This window comes from Eschrichtius robustus, chromosome 5, assembly GCF_028021215.1.
Source record: "Eschrichtius robustus isolate mEscRob2 chromosome 5, mEscRob2.pri, whole genome shotgun sequence".
In the NCBI taxonomy this organism is placed as follows: domain Eukaryota; kingdom Metazoa; phylum Chordata; class Mammalia; order Artiodactyla; family Eschrichtiidae; genus Eschrichtius; species Eschrichtius robustus.
In genome coordinates this window covers 86782190-86805196 of record NC_090828.1, presented here as the reverse complement: position 1 = coordinate 86805196, position 23007 = coordinate 86782190, and the positions used below count along the sequence as shown (strand labels likewise).

The window sequence follows — 23007 nt, the reverse complement described above, 5'->3', positions numbered from 1 at the left end:
CCTAAAAAAACCTTTATTTGATTTTAATGTCTGAACTTTGCAATTTGTTTGGAATCTTTCAAAACATATTCATGTACTTGATGTCTCTCACATTTTCACATCAGGCATGTGAGATGGGTAGGTTAAGCATTGTTTTCCTTTTGGTTTTTAATAAATAGGGATACTGAAGCACACTTGGAGGATAGATAGTGTGCTCTCCACTGCACAGTCATTTAGAGAAGGCTTGGACCAGGCCCTATAGCTCCCAATTTCAAGCCTACACACTTATCAACTGAGCAATGTCTCTCAGACTTCAGAATGTAATTATAGCTTATGTTAAAAAATAAAGTGAGGCATCTTAAAATTTTTAAGATTCTACTTGAGCAAAAACTGATTCGAATTAAGTAGCATTCAATTTAGCAGATAGAAAGGACCTCTGAGGATCTGTACAAAATGAAAGACTTTTGTAGACAAAAGGGAGTAGGAATAAAGAAGTTATACTAGGCCAGAAAGTGTGTTGGTTATTGCAAGGTTACTTTCCTTTAGGGGATGGCAGGGATCTACCAGGCAGATTATGTAACTGATAATCTGGAGATTATTAGTTATTATTAGCTAATCTGGAGATTCCTGATTGACTGGTTTAAGATTCCATTTCTGGGAGAGCCAAAACTGTAATTAAGTCTCAGTTTGGTGATGTGGGGCTTAGCATAAGTGATCTCATTTGGGGCCTGTTGTCTTGTTTTTAACACCTAAGTCGCACACGGTGGGATTCATCCCAAAGAACTCTTTTTCAAGTGTGGTCACTATTGACCATGAATATCCTAAAATTCTCATAGTGATAGATGGAGAAACTGATCCTTCTACCATATTCACTTTTTTTCTTCACTTCTTCACTCATGTCTTCTTTTACTTCTCTTCGTCGTCTGTTCTTCTATCTGTGTGTCATCTGATTAATGATAGGAAAATAAAGAAAGGAAAGTGGCAGATTAAGTCAATCTCTGTGGGTAAAGTATAAAAATCTTTGGGGCAAGTCCTCCTTGAATGAACCACCTCAGTGAGTTTTCCCCCCAGCTACCTGAAGTCCCTTAAAAAAATATGAACAAAGATCTCAACTGAACTGACAAGCTCTACTGAAAGCAAGCAGACAATACGTTTTTGAGGGTTCTGCATTCTTACAGAGTCTCCACTGAAACAGCTGAGCCAGAAGCCCACCTTTCCCAGGTGTGCAGTCAGATTTTGGTCTGTTTTAAGCTGTTTAACGAGCTCCTATTCGTGTCGGTCCTGATGGAAGGTTCACTCAGGTAGGCGCTCTACCGAACAATTAGCCCTTTGTGATCAATAAAAAACTTCAGATCAGTAATGAAAGGAGGGCATGGTTACTAAATCTCTGATTCCCAAATATGCTTATGTGAGTGTATTTACATATATATTCTGTATGGATTACATATGTGTTCAAACAAATACAGTTCATCTCTGAGGTGTTGTTAGGATATAAACATTCTGCTCGAACACTGGCTCCATGCTCAGGGGCACTATGTGAACTAACTAGCTTATCTTGATGCTCTGGATACTTTCAAAGACACCCTAAGACCTTGCTATGCTTGAAGTTATTGCTTACTTGTGGAGTGCTTTAAATTTTTAAATCCATTCCAACGTGCCACTGCATATTCTTGTATTGGAACTCTAGTCTTGAATTCCAAAAAAATTCAAAACCCACTACTCTAGCAAATGAATAACTTGAACATAAAGGTATTCTTTGAACACTGGGCACACCATCATCAAGATTCTGGACACTAAAGAGATTATTTTAAAAGTGTATGTTATAGAATCAGTCTCAAGACATTTATACTTTTGTAGTGGAAGAAATACCCGCAGAGATGACGCACAAATTCATGAATTGTTCCATAATTTTAAATTGATCGCTCCCTCCTCCACCCCACCTTATCTTACATCTGCTCTAACGGAGCATTTACACCTTTATTTCATGTGAAATTTCACGTGTCTTTTTCATTAGAGTCAGAGACTCTTGTTTATTATTGTTAATTCAGTGACTATCACAGGACACATGATAGGTGCTTAATAAATGTTAGCTGGGGCTTCCCTGGTGGCGCAGTGGGTAAGAATCCGCCTGCCAATGCAGGGGACACGGGTTCGAGCCCTGGTCTGGGAAGATCCCACATGCCGCGGAGCAACTAAGCCCGTGAGCCACAACTACTAAGCCTGCGCTCTAGAGCCTGCAAGCCACAGCTACTGAGCCCACGTGCCACAGCTGCTGAGGCCTGCGCATCTAGAGCCCGTGCTCTGCAACAGAGAAGCCACCGCAATGAGAAGCCCACGCACCGCAATGAAGAGTGGCCCCCGCTCGCCGCAACTAGAGAAAGCACGCATGCAGCAACGAAGACCCAACGCAGCCAAAAATAAATAAATAAATAAATAAATTTATTAAAAAAATAAAAAATAAATAAATAAATAAATAAATGTTAGCTGAGCTAATGAATGAAAACTAGATGAGCACCTGGAGGAAAGAAGAAACAGATGATTATGGGTTGATTTTTTTTTCAGCGCCCAAAACAGAAAAAGCAAAAATTAATGTCTAGAATTTTTTCAAAGTGAAAATAGCTATCTTTTCTGACTGATAAATAATACATGCTCACTGGAAAATATTCAAATATCTCACTATAATTCCTCTATTAGAGAAAACCAGTTGTTATGATTTGGTGTACGTATATATCTCTCAGGTGTTAATCCATGCATGTACAAGGTTGACTTCAAAAAAAAATAAATTGGAACCATAGTATATATACCCTTTTGTTCACTGACTAGCTCTAAAAATTTAACAGTATATTTCTGATGCCTTTCCATGACACAAGTGTTCCCCTTGAACTGGCTATGGTAGCCTCTATTTTGTATATTTCATCGTGTATTTAATTCTATTGACAGATATTTAGATTGCAGTCAATTTTTATTCTTATAAACAGTGCTTCAATAAACATCTTTTAACATCTTTGCAAGTTCAGATTTATTTTCTTGGCATAAATTCCTAGACGTGAAATGGACTTAAAATGTTAAAGCATGTTGTTAAATTATTCTAGAAAAAAAGGTCATGCCAATTTATACTCCCACCAACCGTGTATAAGCCATTTTCTCTATCGCCTTGCCTGGATGTAACTCATTTAGAAATCCTTGTTAACCTAATAAGGAAAGAAGCCTCATTGGTGGTTGTTATTGTTTTTCCATTGTTGTTTTAAATCCTAGACTACTTAGGGACCTTTTAAATAAATCAATTCTTGATAAATCACACATGTCCCACCCATGAAACATGTTCAGTACCAAATTAACTCCCCTCTCCTACTCAGCTGGGTTGTCTTCTCTTTGTACCAGCACTAGGTACGAATCAAAGAAACAAGAAGATCTTAATATTAGGTTGAACATACCTAGGAGAGATCTAATATGTACGTATAAATCGATGAAATCTCAAAATAAAATGTGTTTGATTATTGACTAAATAGTTTCATCATGGTTCCCCTCTATTAATGTGGATAATTGAGTAAATGATAACATAATTCACAAATTATATAACCCTGTTGCAGGAACAAGTCTTCAGATCATGTCAGCTACTGGTAATAAGACCACCTACCTCTAAGTTTTTTGAAGTCTCTAACGGGATTGTTAGCAATTCTACCACGAAGTCTAGAACTCAAGAAGCTGCTGACATGATGTGGTGGTGTGAAAAAATCTGTGAAACCAGAGAGATGTGTCTAAGAATACAGCACTCACGACATGAATAAAAACCATTTTATATTTCTCTAGTCCCAGTAAGTGTATGTGCCGAACCTTGCCTTGGAAAAAGAAATAGCACCTTTATACTTCAAAGCTTACAACGCCATCCCAAAGAGTAAACACTAGTCAATATTTCTTGCCCATGAATAATGGTAAGGTATTTGCAGGACGGTCTTAGAGACTTCACGTGTTTCTTTGCGGACTGGGTCAGCTCTTCTGCATAGCTTGCCAATGAGTATGAAGTCTATGTTTTGAAGGCATCAGTGTGAAGAGTTGTAGCCCCACTGCACTATTTTACTACTCACCACAAAACTTAGCTGCAGTGAGCTACCGAGTATGTTCACTAAGACACGGTAGTTGTGTTGTCTATTGCTATACAACAAACAAACCCCAAATTTAGTGACTTAAAACCACACACATTTAGTATCTCACAGTTTCTGTGGGTTTAGAACCTAGGCACAGCCTAGCAGGGTCCCCTGCTTCAGGGCCTCTCAGGAGGCTATTATCTAGAAGTCAGCTGGTACCACAGTCACATTAGCTGAGGCAGGATCTGCTTCCAAGCTCACATTAGTAGTTGTGATTCAGTTCTTCCTAGTCTATTGGAATGAGAGTCTCAGTGCCTCGCTGGCCGTTGGCCAGAGGCTGCTCTCGTTTCCTGGCCACATGGGGCTCTCCAACATGGAAACTTGGTTCCTCAGAGCCAGCCAGAGAGAGACCCTGCTAGCAAGACAGAAGTCATGGTCTTTTATAACCTAATCATGAAAGAGACATCCAATAACTTTGTCCACATTCTATTCATTAAAAGCAAGTCACTAGGTTCAAGGAGAGGTGACTGCACAAGTTAGTGAATACTAGGAGTCAGGGATCATTGGGGGCCACCTTAGGAGGCTGCCTACCACAGCAGGTGTTTCCTCAGTTGATAACAGGAATAGAGGACACTGGGGAAAACTGGAAAGGGGAAGGCCAGGAGACACGGTGGGAGAGGAATTTCTCAGGAAAAGGCTCACAACACTCCACTGATACATACACTGTCAACAAACAGTTGAATCTGGGGGGTGTTAACCACCTTGGGAAAGTGTGTTAAGTCTCAGGTCAAATCAGTATGTACCATGTCAAACCAGTAACTTCTCAAATTATGTATTATTGGGGAAAATTGAAATAATAGTATAACTGGGTGACAATGGCAAATTAATGGATAACAGAGAAACACCAAGAGGGAAAATATTCCATACCTAAGGTAAAAAAAAGACTGTAATTCTTCTTCCCTCAAAATGTATCTAACAATTAACATTGACAAAATGAAATTAATGACATTCAAAGGACTCTTAATCTGTATTTATTCTATCTAAACATGTACACCTGCCATTTATTTGTCATTTGTCGAGCTTAAATTTTGAGTTTGTCTTGTCAAGACCATAGACCTCGTGATAATTTCATGTTTGCCTTTACTTTGCACCCACCATTCACTTTGATAGGATAGTTGGCTCAAGGTAAGGGTATGTTGGGGACCATAAAACAAAATAGAGAAAATATAGCTTACTGATTTATATGGGGGAGGGGAGCTCATACTCACACTAGGATTTTTTTTTAGCACGGCTGTTCTAGTACGTTGAGCTAATCGGCTGAGTGTTTGCGTGGGTGGGTTATATACACGTTTCTGTGATAACAAAAATGAACAGAGATATAGCAGATAAATTGCCTTAACAGGTTTTGCTTGGTTTTAGTGCAAAAACTTACTAATTAATGCAAGTGTTGCAATCATTTTTATGACATTCCCCAAAGATGGCACTTTAAGGGTTATGCCATATGCTGATTGACAGCGGCCATAATTCCACACAATGAGACTGTATCATATTGTTTGAAGTGAGGTGATATTCGTCTCTTGAAACTGATCAAACATATCATTGCATCAAACAGTATTACAATATAATCACGCTGTATGTGGAGACTGCCAAGGCTGATCATCATGTTGTACTCTTTTCCCTTGGACTTCTCTAATAGCAGTTGTGACACACCACTGCATCCACATTTTCCTTTAAGAACTCAGAATCTAAGATAGAGGAAAAAAATCTGCATAAAATTGTGGTTTGGTTATGCTGTGTGAGTGTTTGTTTGCAGACTGCTTTAGAATTACAATTTTCCTTCCATAAAGATCTCCCTAAGTATACAAATAAAAACCTGGTAAGGCCAAGATAAAAAGAGAAGATTCCAAACGGGCAGAAAATAATTCAAATGCCTTTTATTTGTCTTTAGTAAACAAGCAAACACGGAAGAAGTGTCTTTTTAAAAAAATACTTTTTAGTGTCTGAAACTTCCAATGGTATTTCTTCCTAATGTACTGTTTTGCAAAGACATTTGCTTTATCTACTGACTCTGGGGCTATTTCAGCTGCAGATGAAAATGATATTAGAACCTATTCTTCTCCCAGTCTTAGTTGCTGCTCATCTTGGAAAGCAGTGCCAGGATGGGCATGAGTAAATGAGGGCAACTTGGCTATTCTCTTAGTGGCATTCTTAGCGGTATGAAATTCTATAACACAGCAGCTTTTAGACTGATATAATTTAGGAATTGCCCTTTTATTATCCATCCATCCATCCAGCCAGCCAGCCAGCCAGCCATCCAGCCAGCCATTCATCCATCCACCTATCTAATAACTTGGGGACTATGTTCAGAATAGTTTACAAATAAACAGGATGCTAGGATGGGAGCCATCATCTATTCACGCTGACATTCACTAAGAGATGTGTTACCAATTCTGGTCCTCCAGGGTTGATCCATGCAAGTCTCTGAGATGTCACCATCCTATCTGGACCTTACTAATTTGTCTAAGCCAACCCTAACCCTAACCTATTAGGTTAAATGTTCTTAGACTTCTGGGCCTATAGCAACTATGTGGTTCTTTCAGAGACTCAGTGGGATATCAGGAACACAGAGGCTCTCTCTGATTGGCTACCTGAACACTCTCACAGCCATCTCTCTCTTCTACTGCTCCTGCCCTGTGGTGGGCACAGGGAACCTGTGAGGCTAGAGGATCTTGGGTTCCCCCAAGACACAAGAGCAGCTAGCTCTCTGCTCCCAGATTCTGCTAACCATGGACATTTCCCCCAGGTCAGGTGCAGGAAGATCAGAGCCAAAGTCCCTTTTCAGCGACACCACCAGTCTTTAAGCTCTGTGCTTTCCTTCTGACCATTTTCTCCTTTTCTTCTCTTCCTTAACCTATAGAGACTTCATTTAATATATGGTGAAATACACTGAATTTTCATCTATTTTTCTCAAATCTTTTGTTTGTGATGTTAATATCATGATTTCAGATCTTTAGGGCATGTCTGATACACAAAGGTCCAGGGTTTTGAAATTCAAAATCTGAGAACTGTCTCTTCGCCTCTCTTTCTGCAGGAGCATCCATTGCTCATGCAAGTAAGGACGAAAGTCCTAGTAGCTGCCCAATGGTGAAGAAGGGTCCCTATGTATCCTCTCTCTCTTGCTTTTTTGTCTTCTACTTCATTAATTTTGTTGTTTGATCCTTTATTTCTTTCCCCTATTTTCTTAGAGTTTAGTTGGCTGGATTTTTTATTTTTTTCTAGTTTGTTGAATAGAATAGTTAGTACTACTTAAGCTACATCACATATTTTTTATTTTGCTATTGGTCGCTTTAAATTTTGAAACAATCAAAAATTCTTTTTTTTTTTCTAGCAAAAAAGCTAGACATACAGTACAAATAGCTTGTTTTTCCTGAATACTTATAAACTGCTGACCAGATGGTCCATTAGCCCCAAACAATTTAATGTGTGTTTTCTACAAATAAGAACATCTTCCTACTGACTGCAACACAACTAACAAAACCAGGAAATACGTTTTGATACACTCCTGCCCTTTGGTCCACAGACCACATTCCAGTTTCACCAATTGATGCAACAATATTTTTTGTAACAAAAGGATCCACTTCAGAATCACACACTGCATTACTTGTCATGTCTTTATAGTCTCCTTCAGTCTGGAATATTCTTCAGTCTATGGTGGACTCTCATGACTTTGATGTTTCGAAGATGAGTCCAGTTACTTTGTAGAATTTCCCTCAGTTTAAATTTGCCTGAAGTTTCCTCAGTATTGGATTCAGGTCATAGTATCACAGAAGTGATGCTGTGTTCCTCTCAAAGAAGCAGACCAGGTCATGCATGGTTTCAATAGCTGATGTTCACTGTCACCACTTGATAAAAGTGATGTCTTCCAGGCTCTTCCACCATAAAGTTACTTTCCCCCTTTTGTGGCGAGGTACTCTGAAACCATGTAAATATCCTGTCCCTCATCAAACTTTAACTGCATTCATTCATTCATTCATTCATTGATTTATGCCGGTATGGTCTCTTGGTCTCTTATTTTACTTAATATTGTAAATTCTATGAGTTACTATCATGTTACTATCCATATGAATACTCAAATTATGTCCAATGTGGCTAGTAGGAGTTCAGTTAAGCTGACTTCTAGGCCCTTTTGATATGTGCCCATCATTTTTTTTTTTTAACACTTCTTTGGTTTATGGTAGAAGTTCCAGGTTTTTCTTGTACTTTTTCTCTCCCTCAGCCCCAGAATCAGGCATTTCTCTAAAAATTTCCTTTTTTTTTTCTTAATGGAATATGGTATTTGGAAGCCAAGATCTGGGTGCTATGTATGTTCATTGTTTTTGGAGTGTTGCTGCTTCCCATATAGAGCCAGGAATTATATATATGTGTGTACCATATATTTACGTTTATATTTATTTCTATCTATAGAAATTGAAATCTATCTATCCATATTTATCTATAGATATTGAAAACCACGAGTTCATGCTTATACCTCCAATCACATGTTCATTCTAGTTTTCTCCCTTTCTGTATATGTAACCCCTTCTCTAATAGTGAGAAGACAAGCTTCCGTAATTCTTCAAATATTTACTTACGCAATCAACCTCACTTTATGCAACCAATCTCCCATCCCTGCTATGATCCCCTCCCACACACAGATGCCCTCCTCTCCCTGCTTGGGCCCTGACTCCCCTGTGTGGAGACCTTCTCGCACTGTTCAGGCTGATTCCTCATGCTTTTTTGCCTACCATCCTTGACTGGATGTTCTCTTCATCCTCCTTGGACCCTGATATTCTCCAATCTTGCTCTGTCTCACCTAATGGCTTTAGAAATGAATTATTCAGGAAGGGGAAGGAGTACCAGTCAAGTTTTTCCATGTAATGTTTTCCTTATCCTCTTCAATCCAGAGTTGAGTTTGCGGGAAAGTAAGAGAAATCACCAGAGGCCAAAAGAAAGAAGGAACTGAGAGCCCAAGGGGTAACCACATGAACTAACTAGGCAGTATAGGAGCTGGGGTGGACTAGGGTGGGGTTATGTCTCAGAAACCTAGGAGTTTTCATTTTCATTCTCAGAAAGACACAGAAGACAAGACCTTGGAAATTCTGCAGGGAGGTGGGGATTTGAAACTGAACCTCTTACATAAATCCAGGATCATTTAAGGGCTTCCCCTTCCGTGAAATGGTAGAGGAGAAATAATCTGCACACTAGCACAAAGAGACAACAAGGAAGCAAGCTACTGAGGCCCGGGTGCAGGGTAGAAAATAAGCCTTTCCAGAGAAATTGTAATCACAGACATGTACCTCAAATGAGCTTCGTGTCAACCACATGGCCCTGAACACTCCATATTGAGATTCAGTGTATTCCCAGCAGAAGCAGACTGAGAAAAAAATATGGTGTAATAAAACCTCATCACAGGCCACACCTGATGCCTCCAGATGAAGCCTATCAAAAATGAGCTCACTGTTCAAAATTACAACACATACAAGGTAACAATCCACCTTGAGAGGCACAGGAAAGGGTAAACACAGCAGAATTAAACCCCAAGGAATTTCAGATAATAGAGCTATAATAGAGAGACTGTAAAATATATAAATTTTAAATGTTTAAAACATTAGAAAAGAAAAATAAAGCATTAAAATATGTGTCTGTGTCCTAATCTCCTCTTCTAAAGGACATCAGTCAGACTGACTTTGGGACTCTCCCTAATGACTTCATTTTGACTTAATTACCACTTTAACACCTTAGCTCCAAATCATTCTGAGGTACTGGGTGTTAAGGACATCAATATATGAATGTTGGGCTTCCCTGGTAGTGAAGTGGTTAAGAGTCCACCTGCCAAGACAGGGGAAACGGGTTCCAGCCCTGGTCCGGGAAGATCCCATATGCCGCAGAGCAACTAAGCCAGTGCACCACAACTACTGAGCCTGCGCTCTAGAGCCCGCGTGCCACAACTACTGAAGCCCGCGGGCCTAGAGCCCGTGCTCTGCAACAAGTGATGCCACCGCAGTGAGAAGTCTGCGCACCGCAAGGAAGAGTAGCCCCCGCTCGCCGCAACTAGAGAGAGCCCGTGCACAGCAAAAAAGACCCAACTCAACCAAAAAAATTAATTAATTAATTTTAAAAAATATATATGAATTTTGAGGGAGACACAATTCAGCCCATAAAACTGCGGTAAACTGAACCTCACCAACCTCTCTTCTCTTGGCACTTTCCTGTTTCCTCTCTGCTTTCCAGATAATTCTCCGTACTCAATGACCTTCTCTTTCTTGCCTCAAGGGCTTTGCAAAGACTGTTACCTGCACTCAAAATACTTCCCCCCATACTCCCCAAATTTGCTTAGCCAAAAGCTAGGTCTCAGCTTCAATGTCATTTCCTCAGAGAAACATTTCCAGACTCTCAGATCAGATTAGGTCTCTGTGTTTTGTGTTCTTTGCATCATTTTTGTACCACTTCATAATTCTAATTAAATGATTAACCGTATAATTACTGAATTTGCTTGATCCTATGATGCTATGCGTTGTTAGATGCAACATCAATTTCAAAACACTTGTAGAGAGAGGAAAGAAATACTACTCTATTAGTCAGCTATTGCTATAATAATGCTGCATGAAAAACCACTCCAAAATTCAGTGACTTAAAACAACTAGCATTTATTTCTCCCTCATGGGTCTGTGAGTTGATGCAAGTCACTTGTAAAGACTCAGTTTCAGGATTCAGCTCTGAGCTCCAAGCTGCAGGCTGGGTTGGGTTCAGGTCTACTTCATACATGTCCATATGCTTCCAGCCCGTTGTGTTCTCATGGTGCATGACAGATGTTCAAGCAGAGGGAACATGCAACGCCTGTTAAAGCCTCGGCTTGGAAAAGGCACACTGTCACTTCCACCCATTCTATTGGTCAAAGCAAGTCACATGGCCAAGCCCAACATCAATGGGTTGGGGACAGTACCCTGCTTCCTTTAGTGGGAGACACTGCAAAGCCACGTGGAAAGGGGCATACATGTATACTGTATAGTTCAAAATAGGGTGGAATTGGGAATAATCACTCGATGCACCATAACTACAGCAAACAGTATGTACATAACTTTTTATTATGTTGACTTACAAAAGTTTATTCAAATATGTTTGTTAATACAAAAAAATGCCACTTTATTCTGGGTTAAGAGTAAATCTTCATAGTCAGAGCCCAAAGTATCTTCTGAGTCATTTTTGGTCACCAACCATTATACTCCTCATTCTAGCCACCGGTCCTTCATATAACGGGGGCTCAGGACCTTGACCTCTTTAATACTTTTGTAAGTTTTAGGCATACAAAAGAAGACCAGGGTTCTCTTTGCATTCTCAATTTGGTTAAGCTCAGAACGTACCCCCCAAATTGATGCTTTATCATTGGAAATTAAAAACTTTTCATAACAATCAACAAGTAGTTTTGTTTTGTTTGGGTTTTTGTTTTTTTTTTTTTTTACTGCTTATTTATTAAAAAATTTTTTTATTGAAGTAGCATTGGTTTATATCATTATATAAGTTTCATGTATACAGCCTTACATTTCTACTTCTGTATACACTACAGTGTGCTCACCACCAACAATTTAGTTTCCATCTGTCACCATACAGTTGATCCTCTTTTTCTGTTTCACCCTTCCCCCAACCTTTCCCCTCTGGTAACCACTACTCTGTTCTCTGTAACTACGTGTTTGTTTTTGTTTGGCTTGTTCATTTCTTTTCTTTTTGTTTGTTTTTTATATTCCACATATGAGTGAAGGCATCCAGTAATTGTCTTTCTCTGTCTGACTTGTTTCACTCAGCATAATACGCTCGAGGTCATCCATGTTATTACAAATGGCAAGATTTCATCTTTTTTTATGGCTGAGTGGTATTCCATTGTATATATGTACCACATCTTCTTTATCCATTCTTCCATTGATGGACTTTAGGTTGTTTCTATATCCTGGCTATTGTAGATAATGCCACGATGAATGTAGGGGTACATACATGGCTTTGAATTAGTTTTTTTTTTAATTCTTTGGTAAATACCCAGAAGTGAGATAGCTGGATTATATGGTAGTTTTAATCTTAATTTTTTGAGGAACTTTCATATTATTCTCCTTAGTGGCTGCACCAATTTACATTCCCACCAACAGTGTAGGAGGGTTCCGTTTCCTCCACATTCTTGCCAACACTTCCACAAGTAGTTTTTGACAGATACTTGACACTTGAATGATAATCTTTCACAACTCATGAACCTCTCTAGCTTGGAAATTCTACAATCTCTTTCTAGTGTCAATTGTACTATCTAGCATGCGACAGGCAACTCATTTGAGTGTGTCCTAAAAACAAAAAGAAATACAAGTTTTATCTCTTGGTGGATATTTTTCCATCTTAGGGTGTCTGCAAAGGAATTGAGTGTTTCTAGGTGACATTTAAGTGCAAGTCTAACATTCTTCCAGTGATGAATATTACTTTCATTTATTCTAACTTTGTCTTGTGGCTCTATTTCCATGTTTTTCTGCACATCCATCAATTTTCATTTCAAAGCTACTTGGAGTGTAAGTCTCTGAACAACATTTGAGAAGACAACCAGACACTTAAATTTAAGTAAAAATTCAACCCCATATAGCGCTCTAAATAACTCAACTGAGAGGACATTTGATTAACAAGAGATGCAATGTTACCTATATCACTTGTTCCTCTGCCCAATAGCTAGAAAGTTTCTTGTAATATGGATTGAAGGAGTCATCCCACTGTAACACTGGAGCAGTCATCTGAAATTATGTCTTGCTCGGTTCTCCTCCATCTCCCACAAGTGCAGGAAAGTGACTCAGGTAGGGTGGACAGTGTCATTTTTACCAGGGTCTGACTTAGATGCTAGATATGATCGATTCTCTCTTCTCAGGCTGTAAAGATCACGTGAAATACGATGAGTCATCTTTCCCACCACACTGAGGTAGCCTTCTAGAGAAAGAAAACAATGCAGAGGAGGGACTTAGAATGAGAAAGAGAGACAGAAAGACAGACAGACAGACTGAGCCAGATCCTAGAGGATGGAGTTCTCATAATATCCAAGATCATCTCCTGAAACTTTTTGACACATAAGCCAAATTTTATGCCTGATTAATGTGAGTTGATTTTTGTCACACACAATCAGATAGAGCCCTGGATATTACAAAACAATAACCCACATGAACAACATCATGGTTATAAAAACACACGATAGTGCAGCAACCACAAATAATTTCAGAATAACTCAAGCTCTTCATTTGTTTTCTTGAACATGATGAAGGGAACAGAGAACCTTAAAAATCCCCTTTTGCTTCCCCCATCCAGTGGCTCATGCGCCACAGCTGCTTTTGCGCCTTTACATCTGTCTTCAAATTCCAGTCTCACATCAAGATAACCTCCTCCCCCAAACTTAACCTTTTCAACTTTTGTTCTCTCTTCCTTTCCTCCCTATTCTCATGCCTAAAGCTTAAAAGACCTTGTCTGTCAAAGCAGGACTCTCAGGGCAGGACTCACTTCAGAGCACAAGAAACCATGCTAGCAAATGAGGGAAGACTGGGAACGTCCATGCACGCTTCATTTTTGTCTCATTGCTCCCCTTTTAAAAATGTTATTAAAAATGTTATTAAAAATGTTATAAAAAATGCTTAATTTTAAGGTTACACAAATGTGGTTTAACATTTGTTGGTTTGTTTTTCCTTGCTAACCCAATGCCTTCCACATACATATTAGATACCTCATAACAAGTTTTTGAAAAAAAGAAGAAGAAATTAATGACGAGATGAATCTCTGAATGAACAAGAAAGGAATGTATGAATAAATGTAAAAATGAGGCATTAGAGATTTGGGGGGAAATTATTACTGGGAAATTAAAGTCATGATCAATAAATGCTGGACATGTAGAAGATTAAAAAATACAGTTCTAAAATCCAACTCATTCTTTCACGTACATAAAAACAGAACAAAAAAAGAAAAGAACTTTGAAAGTAAAAGCAAGTCATATATATATGTATACATATATACATATATATGTATATATATAGAAAGCTATCTACAATTTAAATAATCCCAGTGGTAGCTGTAACCAAGTGTATTAATTAGAATTCTTTGCAAGCCACAGAGAACAAATCTGAATAACTAAGACATAAATGTATTTATTGGAAGAAGTATGTTTTACTGACCCAACAGTCATCTCCTCCCTCTTATCTTTGTGAACTGCACACTAGTTTTGTTCATGGATCTAATTATCCCTCACCCAATATGGTTCCGAGTTAGGTCTTAACTGAATAGAAGCCATTCCCATCCCTGCTACCAGTTTATGCATATATGAGACGTGTGGGAAATTCTCCTAATGGGCTTCTGGGAAAAGCTTTCCTTAATTGCTGAAAGAGACCCAAGCAAGAAAGAAAAATCCTTTCTCCTGTGTCTGAAAAGGGGGATGTGGTGAAGATGTGATGACTGGATTTCTGTAGCCTTCTTGTGAACGTAAGAGGATAGCCAACGGGAAGCTAATATATCAGGATGAAAGAGTGGGATGATGCAGCCACTCTACATCCACATTTCTTGCTTCTGAAATGATAATTTTCCCAGAGCAACTCAGTTGAGCCAGGTTTTTCTGTTTTTCTGCAACTGACAGAATCCCAGGGATAGAGAACCATATCAAAGGGAGGCTGGACATCTGAGCTTGGGATCGGATGGAGCCCCAGGAGCTGTGGAGGTTAGGAAGCAGAACCCAATAACAGCCGCCTTTTGGTGGAAACAGTCTGGTTGGGCTGCGCTAGGTCAGGTGAACTGGAATTCCAGTGTTGTCTTTTTGTTCCTCTATTCAAAGCAAGTTTCAATTCCTAGGCCTGATTATATTCAGTAAGAAAGAATTAATTCCTCAAATCGGACTTTAGATTCTAACACAAGGTTAGGTAGATGCTGAACAGCCAAAAATATCAAGTGTCTACAGCATCAACAAATTAGCGGTTTTTCCCAAGATCTCCTGTATTATGGGTTTCCTTGTTTCTTAGTATTCATTCTTGGGGGCTTCCATTTCTCCTAATCATCTTCTGTCCTTATTTCCTGCTTCCATAACATTCTACGTCTTTATTTTAAATCATGCCTCCTGCAATGTCACTCTTGTCTGCCTTGTCTATGCCTTCATTCCCCAAACGTGGAAATAAATCAAGCCAGTTTTGTGTCTCCGATTTTCAGTGGAGTTTTGGGGTTACAGATGGAGATTACATTGGAGTATAAGCTGAGAACTGAGTGTAATATACGCATCTAATAAAAAAAATTAATAATCAACTATATCCCACCATGGGGAATTTGTTGCTGGATATGTTAAGTTCTAGCTAATGTCTCTCCATCTTATGACTATTTTCTTTTCCTCTCTACCAGGTTTTTTTTTCAATTTCCCCAAATTCCTTTAATTTCATAAACAGAATATTTCTCCATCTTGTACTCAAAATCAACCTTGTGGCCTATGCATGCATAGCCAAGAACTCATTAAAGAGCTCTGTCAATGGATTTCTATCCTTTAAAACACAAAGCATTGGGATAGCTTGGAATTAGTTTTTTCTTTATATGATACAAATTTTAGGATGTGCTTCTCTCTTTACTAACCTCTGCAAGCAGAAGAGGGGGCAACTGAAAGACTTATTCTTCCCCATTTCACAGAAAAACCTGTAGGGATTGTTTTGTTTTTTCTCTTCCTTTCTTTTTCTTCTTCCCCATCCCCCTCTGCTTCTGCTCTTTCTTTTCCTTCTTCTCTCCACCCAATACAAAGGCAGTGATTGTAATAGATTCTTAATGCCCATAATTTAAATAAAGAACAAAGTATGAAGTCCAGTCTGAAGGAAAGGGGGAAACCGGGCACCGTGTGATATGGCTTCTAATCCCAACTCTGCAATGTACTAGCAGTACTATTTTGAGTTGCTTCTGAAGTCTGGGATTAAAGCTATGGTTTACCTATATCAGAAGGGTATTAGCAAGACTAAATTAGATGATGGATGAAAAAGTACATCCTCAACTATCAAGGACGACCCAAATGTAAGAGAACGAATACCAGATAGTGAATTCCATCGCTGAAGGTCCATGAGAACGAAGCTGCTGTCTGTGATAAAAGGCAGGAATTCAATCAAAGAGAAAAGAACCCTGGGACTGAGACTTTGGGGTGCCAAGGTCAGAGCGGGGCCAATAACAAGACTTGACTTGAGATGCAGCGCTACTAGAATCCTTCTATTTCTCTTGCAGAGGCAGATTTGATCTCTGAGGTTGCTGCAGGTCCAAACTTAAGAAATCTCACTCTGCTCTTTCTCCTTTAAGGCTGAAGGAGCAAAGAGTTAATTACCTTGTTATATTTGTCTCTCTTCCAAATTTTCCTCATGGGCTTTTTTCCTTAATTAGCCATCATATGAAACTAGAAGAATATTTATTATTTACTGTGTGTATTAAATTTTATGTCTTTTCTTTTTAATTCTTAAAATGGATAAATTTACTACTTTTCATATTTCTCTCCTAAAAAAAGCAATGTTTTTATTTGTTGTTGTTATTGTTGCTTTTATTGTTTAGTTGTAGTCCTCATTTGACTTTTCTTTGGGTCAGTAATTCTTCATAAAAAACAAAATGAGAAAACCTTCTGGTGTGTTTTAGATTAATTGGAAGAAGCAAATAGTTTCCCCATACATTTTCTTATTCTTAATGCTTTTCTTTTTATCATTTACCCAATTTATATATGATACCTAGAAATGCTCACTGAGTATTGGTTAAATTATATGGCTTAACTTCAAGGCTCTGTAGTAACTTATTAAAGTATATTTTATAAAGTGATTTTGGTCGTCAAGATAGCATGGCTATACAACGACTTATGTGCATATGTGGCTTGTTGCCATGGTACTAAGTCAGCTCCAAAGGAAACATGAAATGCACACCTACATGCCAATTTCAATCTCAATTATATGTCTACTGCAATTTATTAGACTTCGGGATTCCAAAGGGTTTATACATTTAAAGACTTGCTTAACTGGTTTATACATTTAAAGACTTGCTTAACTTGTTTAGCATTTAACTGCTAGCCAAGGTACTCGGAAGGAAAGCATGTCTGAATAATTCCTCTATTTAAAATCTTCTTTATTTTTACCCTGACAGTAGGTAACATATAACAATGCATTATACATAGTCTTATTTTGTGTATGTATGGCTTACTTCTATATCATAAATGCTTTAAAAGCAGAGAATGTCTCTGCTCCTCCTTCTCCACCTCCTAGTGAGGATACGGGTATCTAATATAAGTTTCTCTTAAAAATGTTAGGCTTGACGGAATTCCCTGGCAGTTCAGTGGTTAGGACTCTGTGTTCTCACTGCCGAGGGCCTGGGTTCAGCCAAAAAAAAAAGTTGGGCTTGAATGGAAAAACTGGTCCACAAGTATCAATCAAGGTTCACTTAAGAGTTTCCCATGGCTGTTTAATATCTCAATGCAACAATCTAGGTTTTATTTGGAAATGATGATGATTTTAATATGTCTTATGCCAGTCAAAGAAATTTTGAAAGCTTTGTTTGATAGGCTTCTTTTATCCCAGTTACATCTTTTGCTTCTCTCATCTCCCTTCCCCTCCACCTTCTCCAATTTCTTTCTTCTGTATCCCTCACATTTCTTTCTGTTTTGTACTCTCTCTTCTACTCTCTACACTTCAGCAATTACTTAGGAAAAAAAAAGGGTCTGGCATTTTCCTATTGTAACTCAAAGGAAACCAAGCCTGAGCATATCTCTATAACATAAAGACCCAGTGGGTTCATTTTATGGGGAAAAAAATCAGACCAGAAAGGAAAAAAATCCAGATTTAAAAAATGTTACAATTAGATTTTTTAAAAAGTATATATAGTTCAGCTTGTTTACTTGGAAAAGGGACTCTTAATGTTCTTAATTATGTGTAAGTAAATAATCTAGGTTGATAGAATTTTAGAGGAAGCTGCTAAAACTAAAATGTTTGAGAAAACAGATACTGCTTAATGGACAAAGAAGCCGCTGTACACAGCGCCCGTTGAAAAAACTGAGAAGTAAAGGACCCATAACACCCACCAGTGACTGGGAGAGTGTTTTGATATTTCTGCGGGTATTTGTCTATCAAAGCATTTCAAGGCGTAGCTTTCTACTGATTCGACCTTGCTAAAAATCAATCTAGGAACTATCATTTGCTTATCAATGTTTTTTATCACATTTTCCAAACCTTTTTCAGGACATGAGAGTTTTTAGTTCCTCCTTCTTGAGAAAGAGACCCCCTGATGGGAGACCCTAAAGCCACCACTGGACTTCGACACTATGTCTGCCCTGAATTGAAGGCCCTGTTGCTGAATTTCTCCAGTTTGCAAAGCAAGGAATTTCGCACTAAACTTGAGTTTGTAACTGAAAAATAAAATCCCAAACCTGCTCATCTATTGCAAGTAAATGTACTCCCTTTGTTTCATGGTATGCATTTAGATGCATTTGAAATAAAAGGTAAGTTAAATCAGAAATCTTGGGGACAAGCATGTACTATTTTAAAACAGAGAATGTCAAATGTTGTTTTTCAACCCAGTATCAAAGGGTATTTCACAGGTAATTTCTCAGAGCTGATGCTAGCTAATTATTAGCTATCATATCCTGCCTCGCATTCTAAGTGACTATCTCCTGGCAGAAAGACACAGCTAGGAGTGTTTTGTTTCATTTGTCCTTGGAGTTTTTATCAACATCAAGAAGGTAGACTGAGCCAAAGTTAGAAGAATTCTGGAGCTAAGCAAAAAGCGACACATTTAACAGCCCCCATTAATTGGGGTTGTTACATGATTAATTTGAGAAAAACAGAAGAGACCGATTTCTTTACAACTCACAGTTGGATGCAACGCACTAAAAGTAATCCTGTAAATTACATTTTAAATCTTCAACATATTCCGAGCAGATAAATTAGTGGCATGATTGACCAAACTCCTTTTAAAAGTACACATATTACGATGCATCATAGTTATAAACAGATGGTATTTGGCCTCCTTCCTATTCTCAACATTTGGAATTTCTAAACTATGTGAATTAAACAATAATATTTTATAAACATACAAGGGATTTTGCTCACTGCTTTGTTAACATAGAAATTATACAATGCTGACATTTATTTAAATTTTAAAAAGTAAACAACAGTGTGCATTGAAATAAAGCAAACTAAAATCAACACAGAGAAGTATGCTCTGTGTGCATATTACCTACAACGGCACTGGCCTTTCTAAGGGAAGACATAATGGGTTGAAGAACAAATGGTAGCTTAGATGAGTCTAATCCTTTGTACTCCAAAGGCTCATTTAACACCTCTCTGTAAACAACGGATATTTATACCATAATTGGCTATTTGACCATCATTGTTCATTTACTGTATAACCTGCTATTATGGAGTTAAAAGAAGTTCCCCTTCATTGGCTCATCAGCTCTCATAGTAGTGAAAGTGTACTCGCAGTTTTGAAAACACTTCCACAAACGGGAATCATTCTGACACTTCTACTCAGAATGAGAAACATTATCATTATATCAATAAGTATGTATTTTTTTCTTTGGGGGATATTATTGCCAGAAAGAAAAGGATATGTATCAGATCTTAAGGTCATTTACTGAGATTCCTTTCTAAAATTACAGTTTTAACCCTTTGGCCACATTTTGGAAGGGAGACACATCTGCTGAGTTGATGTACAAAATAGAAGGCACTCGGTTTTCAAACACTATTCTCAGATTTGCAAAGTTGTCCTGGGATGAATAAATAATGAATCAGATATTTCAATCCGTTTTATGGTTTTTGAAAGCCCTGATTATCATTGTTTAGAGACATTCTCTTCTCGGTGCACTTCCCAAGTGTTCTTGTTCTAGCTTCCAAGGCTGGGCTTAGGTAGGCCACCTTCCCCTACCTCGGTTTACTCCCGGACTGCTCTTCTCACATTTTAAACAAACAATCAACCAACCTCTACGTTCAGGTCTACAGTTTGAGGACCATTTCAAACCAGAGGGGGTAAAATCTTGAGTGATAGATGCCAGCGATGGTCACCAACACTCCAGGCTAAGGTTTCTTATATTTGGTCACTGGAGTGCACCACTTTAGCCTACAATCTCTATTGGTGGGAAAGAGAGGAAAGTATGCTACAACTTAGATGGACAGAAAAGGAAAGGGCTCTGCTGAAACCAAGAACAAAAGGCATTTTTCTCTTAAACATACAGTTTTAAATGTGTATATGCAAATAAATACCTCATGATAAATAGTAATACTAGCAGGAAGGAGGCCCTTTTAAAAACATAGATGCCTCAAAATGAGATTAAACGTTTTCCCACGATTTTTTGGAAATCAATGTGGCGCTTCTAAATATTCTCCTACCCAAACACTGCTTAACCTCTGTCCCCCAGCCTCTTTGCGCCTCCTAAACAAACAATTGGTGGTCAGGGGGAGAAACAGTTTGCAATCCAAAACACAGGTATGAGGTGAAAAGAAAGGCGACCTGAGGGCTGGCAGTGGGGTTGAAATCACAAGTCTGAATATATGAGAGATTCGAAGAGGAGTATTTTAAAATTAATAGCCAGAATCCCTGCCTGGAGAGTTCCCGAGCCCATCCCTACTCCCATCTCTGTTTTTGCTTAAGTTACATTTTTTAAAAAGGACAGCGGGGAGAGAAATCATTCTTTTTGCTTCATCTCCGTCGGATTCTCTCACTGAGGTATGAGACTGGCCGACTCAAGGAACCAAGTACAATAAAATACTTGGACGAACAGAGAAGAGTTCTGCCCGCCAGGGCTACGCCGCCTTCCCGGAGGTGCGGAGGGGGACCAGTCAAGCCCGGCGCGAGGGAGCCAGGGTAGCACTGGGCCATCCGCCACGTGTGCGTGTGTCAGCATGTGAGTGTCGGTGCGCGCGTGCCGGGGTGCGTGCCCGCGTGTGTGCGTGACAGTGTGCGCGTGTCGGGCTGTGCGCGCGCCGGCGTACGCGTGCCGGCACGGCTTTGCCCGGGAGTCCGAGCGAGTTGTGAGCGCGAGCGCGGCGGTCGCCCGGGGCTCGCTCGGCCCCGCCGCCTGGGACGCGCCCCGCGGCCTCGGGGTTCCTCTGGCTCTCGGTTCTGGGCTCAAGCGCCGCCGAGGGGGCTCGGTGAGGACTCCGTGACCTCGACGTGCCCCTGCGTCCCGTTTTCTCTCGCCGGTAGAGGTGTACAACTACCTCCACGCGCTTTGGCCGGGATCGAGCGGGGCATTGAGGGCGAGCGCCGCCGCGGACCGGAGCTCGGGCACATCGGCCCCGGGGAGAGGGCGCGCGGCGAGCGCCCGCAGGCCCTGGACCCGCCGGACCCTCGGCCAGCCCTTCGCGCTCTCGGAGGCTCCGGCGCCGCTGCCCCGACGCTCGGGGCTCGGGGCTCGGGGCGGGCGCTGGGGCGCGCGCTTTCGGGCAGGCGAGCGCTTCTTCCGGCCGAGGCCCCCGCGCCCCGCCGCCGCCCCTCTGCCAGCGGCCCAGTCGGGCCACCCGAGCCCCCAGCCTGCGGCGCGGGGCCAAACCCGACCGAAGGCGGAAGACTTGAGAGGCAAGGAGGCAAGGAGCAAGAGGTAGCCAGCCCCAGACAAGGAATCCTTAATTACAGATTAAAGGCAAGCGAAACCGTGCACCACATTTTCCATGTGTCAGCTGACGGCAGCGACAAAAGGAAACACAGAATGCTGGGGGGAAAAAGGCCTTTTCTCGTCCCCCCCCCCTTTTATTAACAGTGGAAATGTAAAATACATTTGGTAGTGACTCTGGGTAGGTGGTGCCTTGGGCCAAATCGCAGCTGCTCGCTCCTCGCCGAGTACGACAGTTTGATGATGCACCCAGAAGTCTGGGGAACCTCTTACAAAAAAAAAAAAAAAAAAAAAAGGACTATAAATACTCCGAGTAGATTTTGCTTCCTAGAAACTTCATTACTTACACATTTTTAAGTTTTAATATTTGGTGCTTATAGTGTTGCAATTCATTATCTTCAGTGAGCTACGTCGCGCACGCGCGCGCGCACACACACTCGCACATTTTGTTTTGCAATTTGCAATTTTGTAGATTCCTTTTTTTTCTGGCCTGATATCACAGCATTAGACATACAGAGGAAAAGCCAAGCCGACTGAAAGCCAGGGAACATAGCTGCAAGCACCAGAGAGCACAAGGTCCCTCATGGTTCTGGGCTCTGGAGGAAAAAGGAGCGATGTATGCGTTTATGCCCTTTCTCTTAATTCATTATGATCACAAAACAATTTCCACCGTGTCCCTGGGATTTAAGATGCCAGTTCAACTCCATGACGTCCTAAATTCTTCACAGGGGGTAGAAAAGTGTTCAGAAGCCGAAGTCCACTCTGTGACCATCACAAACCTCTAGTTCTGTACCCTCAATTTCTAACACAAATTAGAGACATGACCTTTGAGGGTCACCCTGAGGCACCAGGCATTGCACTTTTCTGTGTTTTCTTCCTCTTGCTGCTGGGTCAGCTTGAGAAATAGAGGAATTTGGCTCTTTGTTAGTAATGTGTTTACTGATACAATTTATGCAGCAGGTTGGAGGCAACAAGACCACCTTGCTTAGTCATTTTACCACCCTTTCTCTTTGTAGATATTTTTCTGTCTTTTATTTGTAACTTCTCCAGCAGTGCCATTTTCCCCACAGCATTTAAAAAAAATTCGAAGTGCTTTTCCATGTGGTTCCAGTTAACTGATTTGCCCACACCCCAAATAATGCTATTTGCATTCAAGATTAATAGCTGCATATCAGTAATTCTTAAATACATCCTGATCCATATTTTCAGTTTAAATGATTCTTACGTTATTGGCCAGACAAATGCCTGAACGAGTAAGTTTGTGGACTGGTTGCCAGCCAGATGACAGCAGCATTACACTCAGGGAACACAGTTAAAATT

General features: G+C 40.0%; 1 protein-coding gene across 14 annotated transcripts in view; it reads right to left on the bottom strand.

Moving 5' to 3' along the window:
- GTDC1 (glycosyltransferase like domain containing 1) overlaps positions 1-23007 on the bottom strand; it is a 463274-nt gene that overhangs the window by 9526 nt on the left and 430741 nt on the right. Inside the window, exons 14-15 of one of the 14 annotated variants that reach the window (XR_011074149.1) lie at positions 3617-3715; positions 395-925 (exon numbers count right to left, since the gene is read on the bottom strand). The exons of 10 other annotated variants lie outside the window; for them this stretch is intronic. Coding sequence is in view for 3 of the 4 variants with exons in the window: in XM_068545182.1 (XP_068401283.1) it covers positions 12956-12991 (36 nt within the window). In the remaining variant the exon portion in view is untranslated. Of the gene's footprint in view, positions 1-394; positions 926-3616; positions 3716-12710; positions 13050-23007 lie in introns of those variants that run through there. 3 more of the 14 variants (XM_068545180.1, XM_068545182.1, XM_068545179.1) reach the window with 3 other exon arrangements.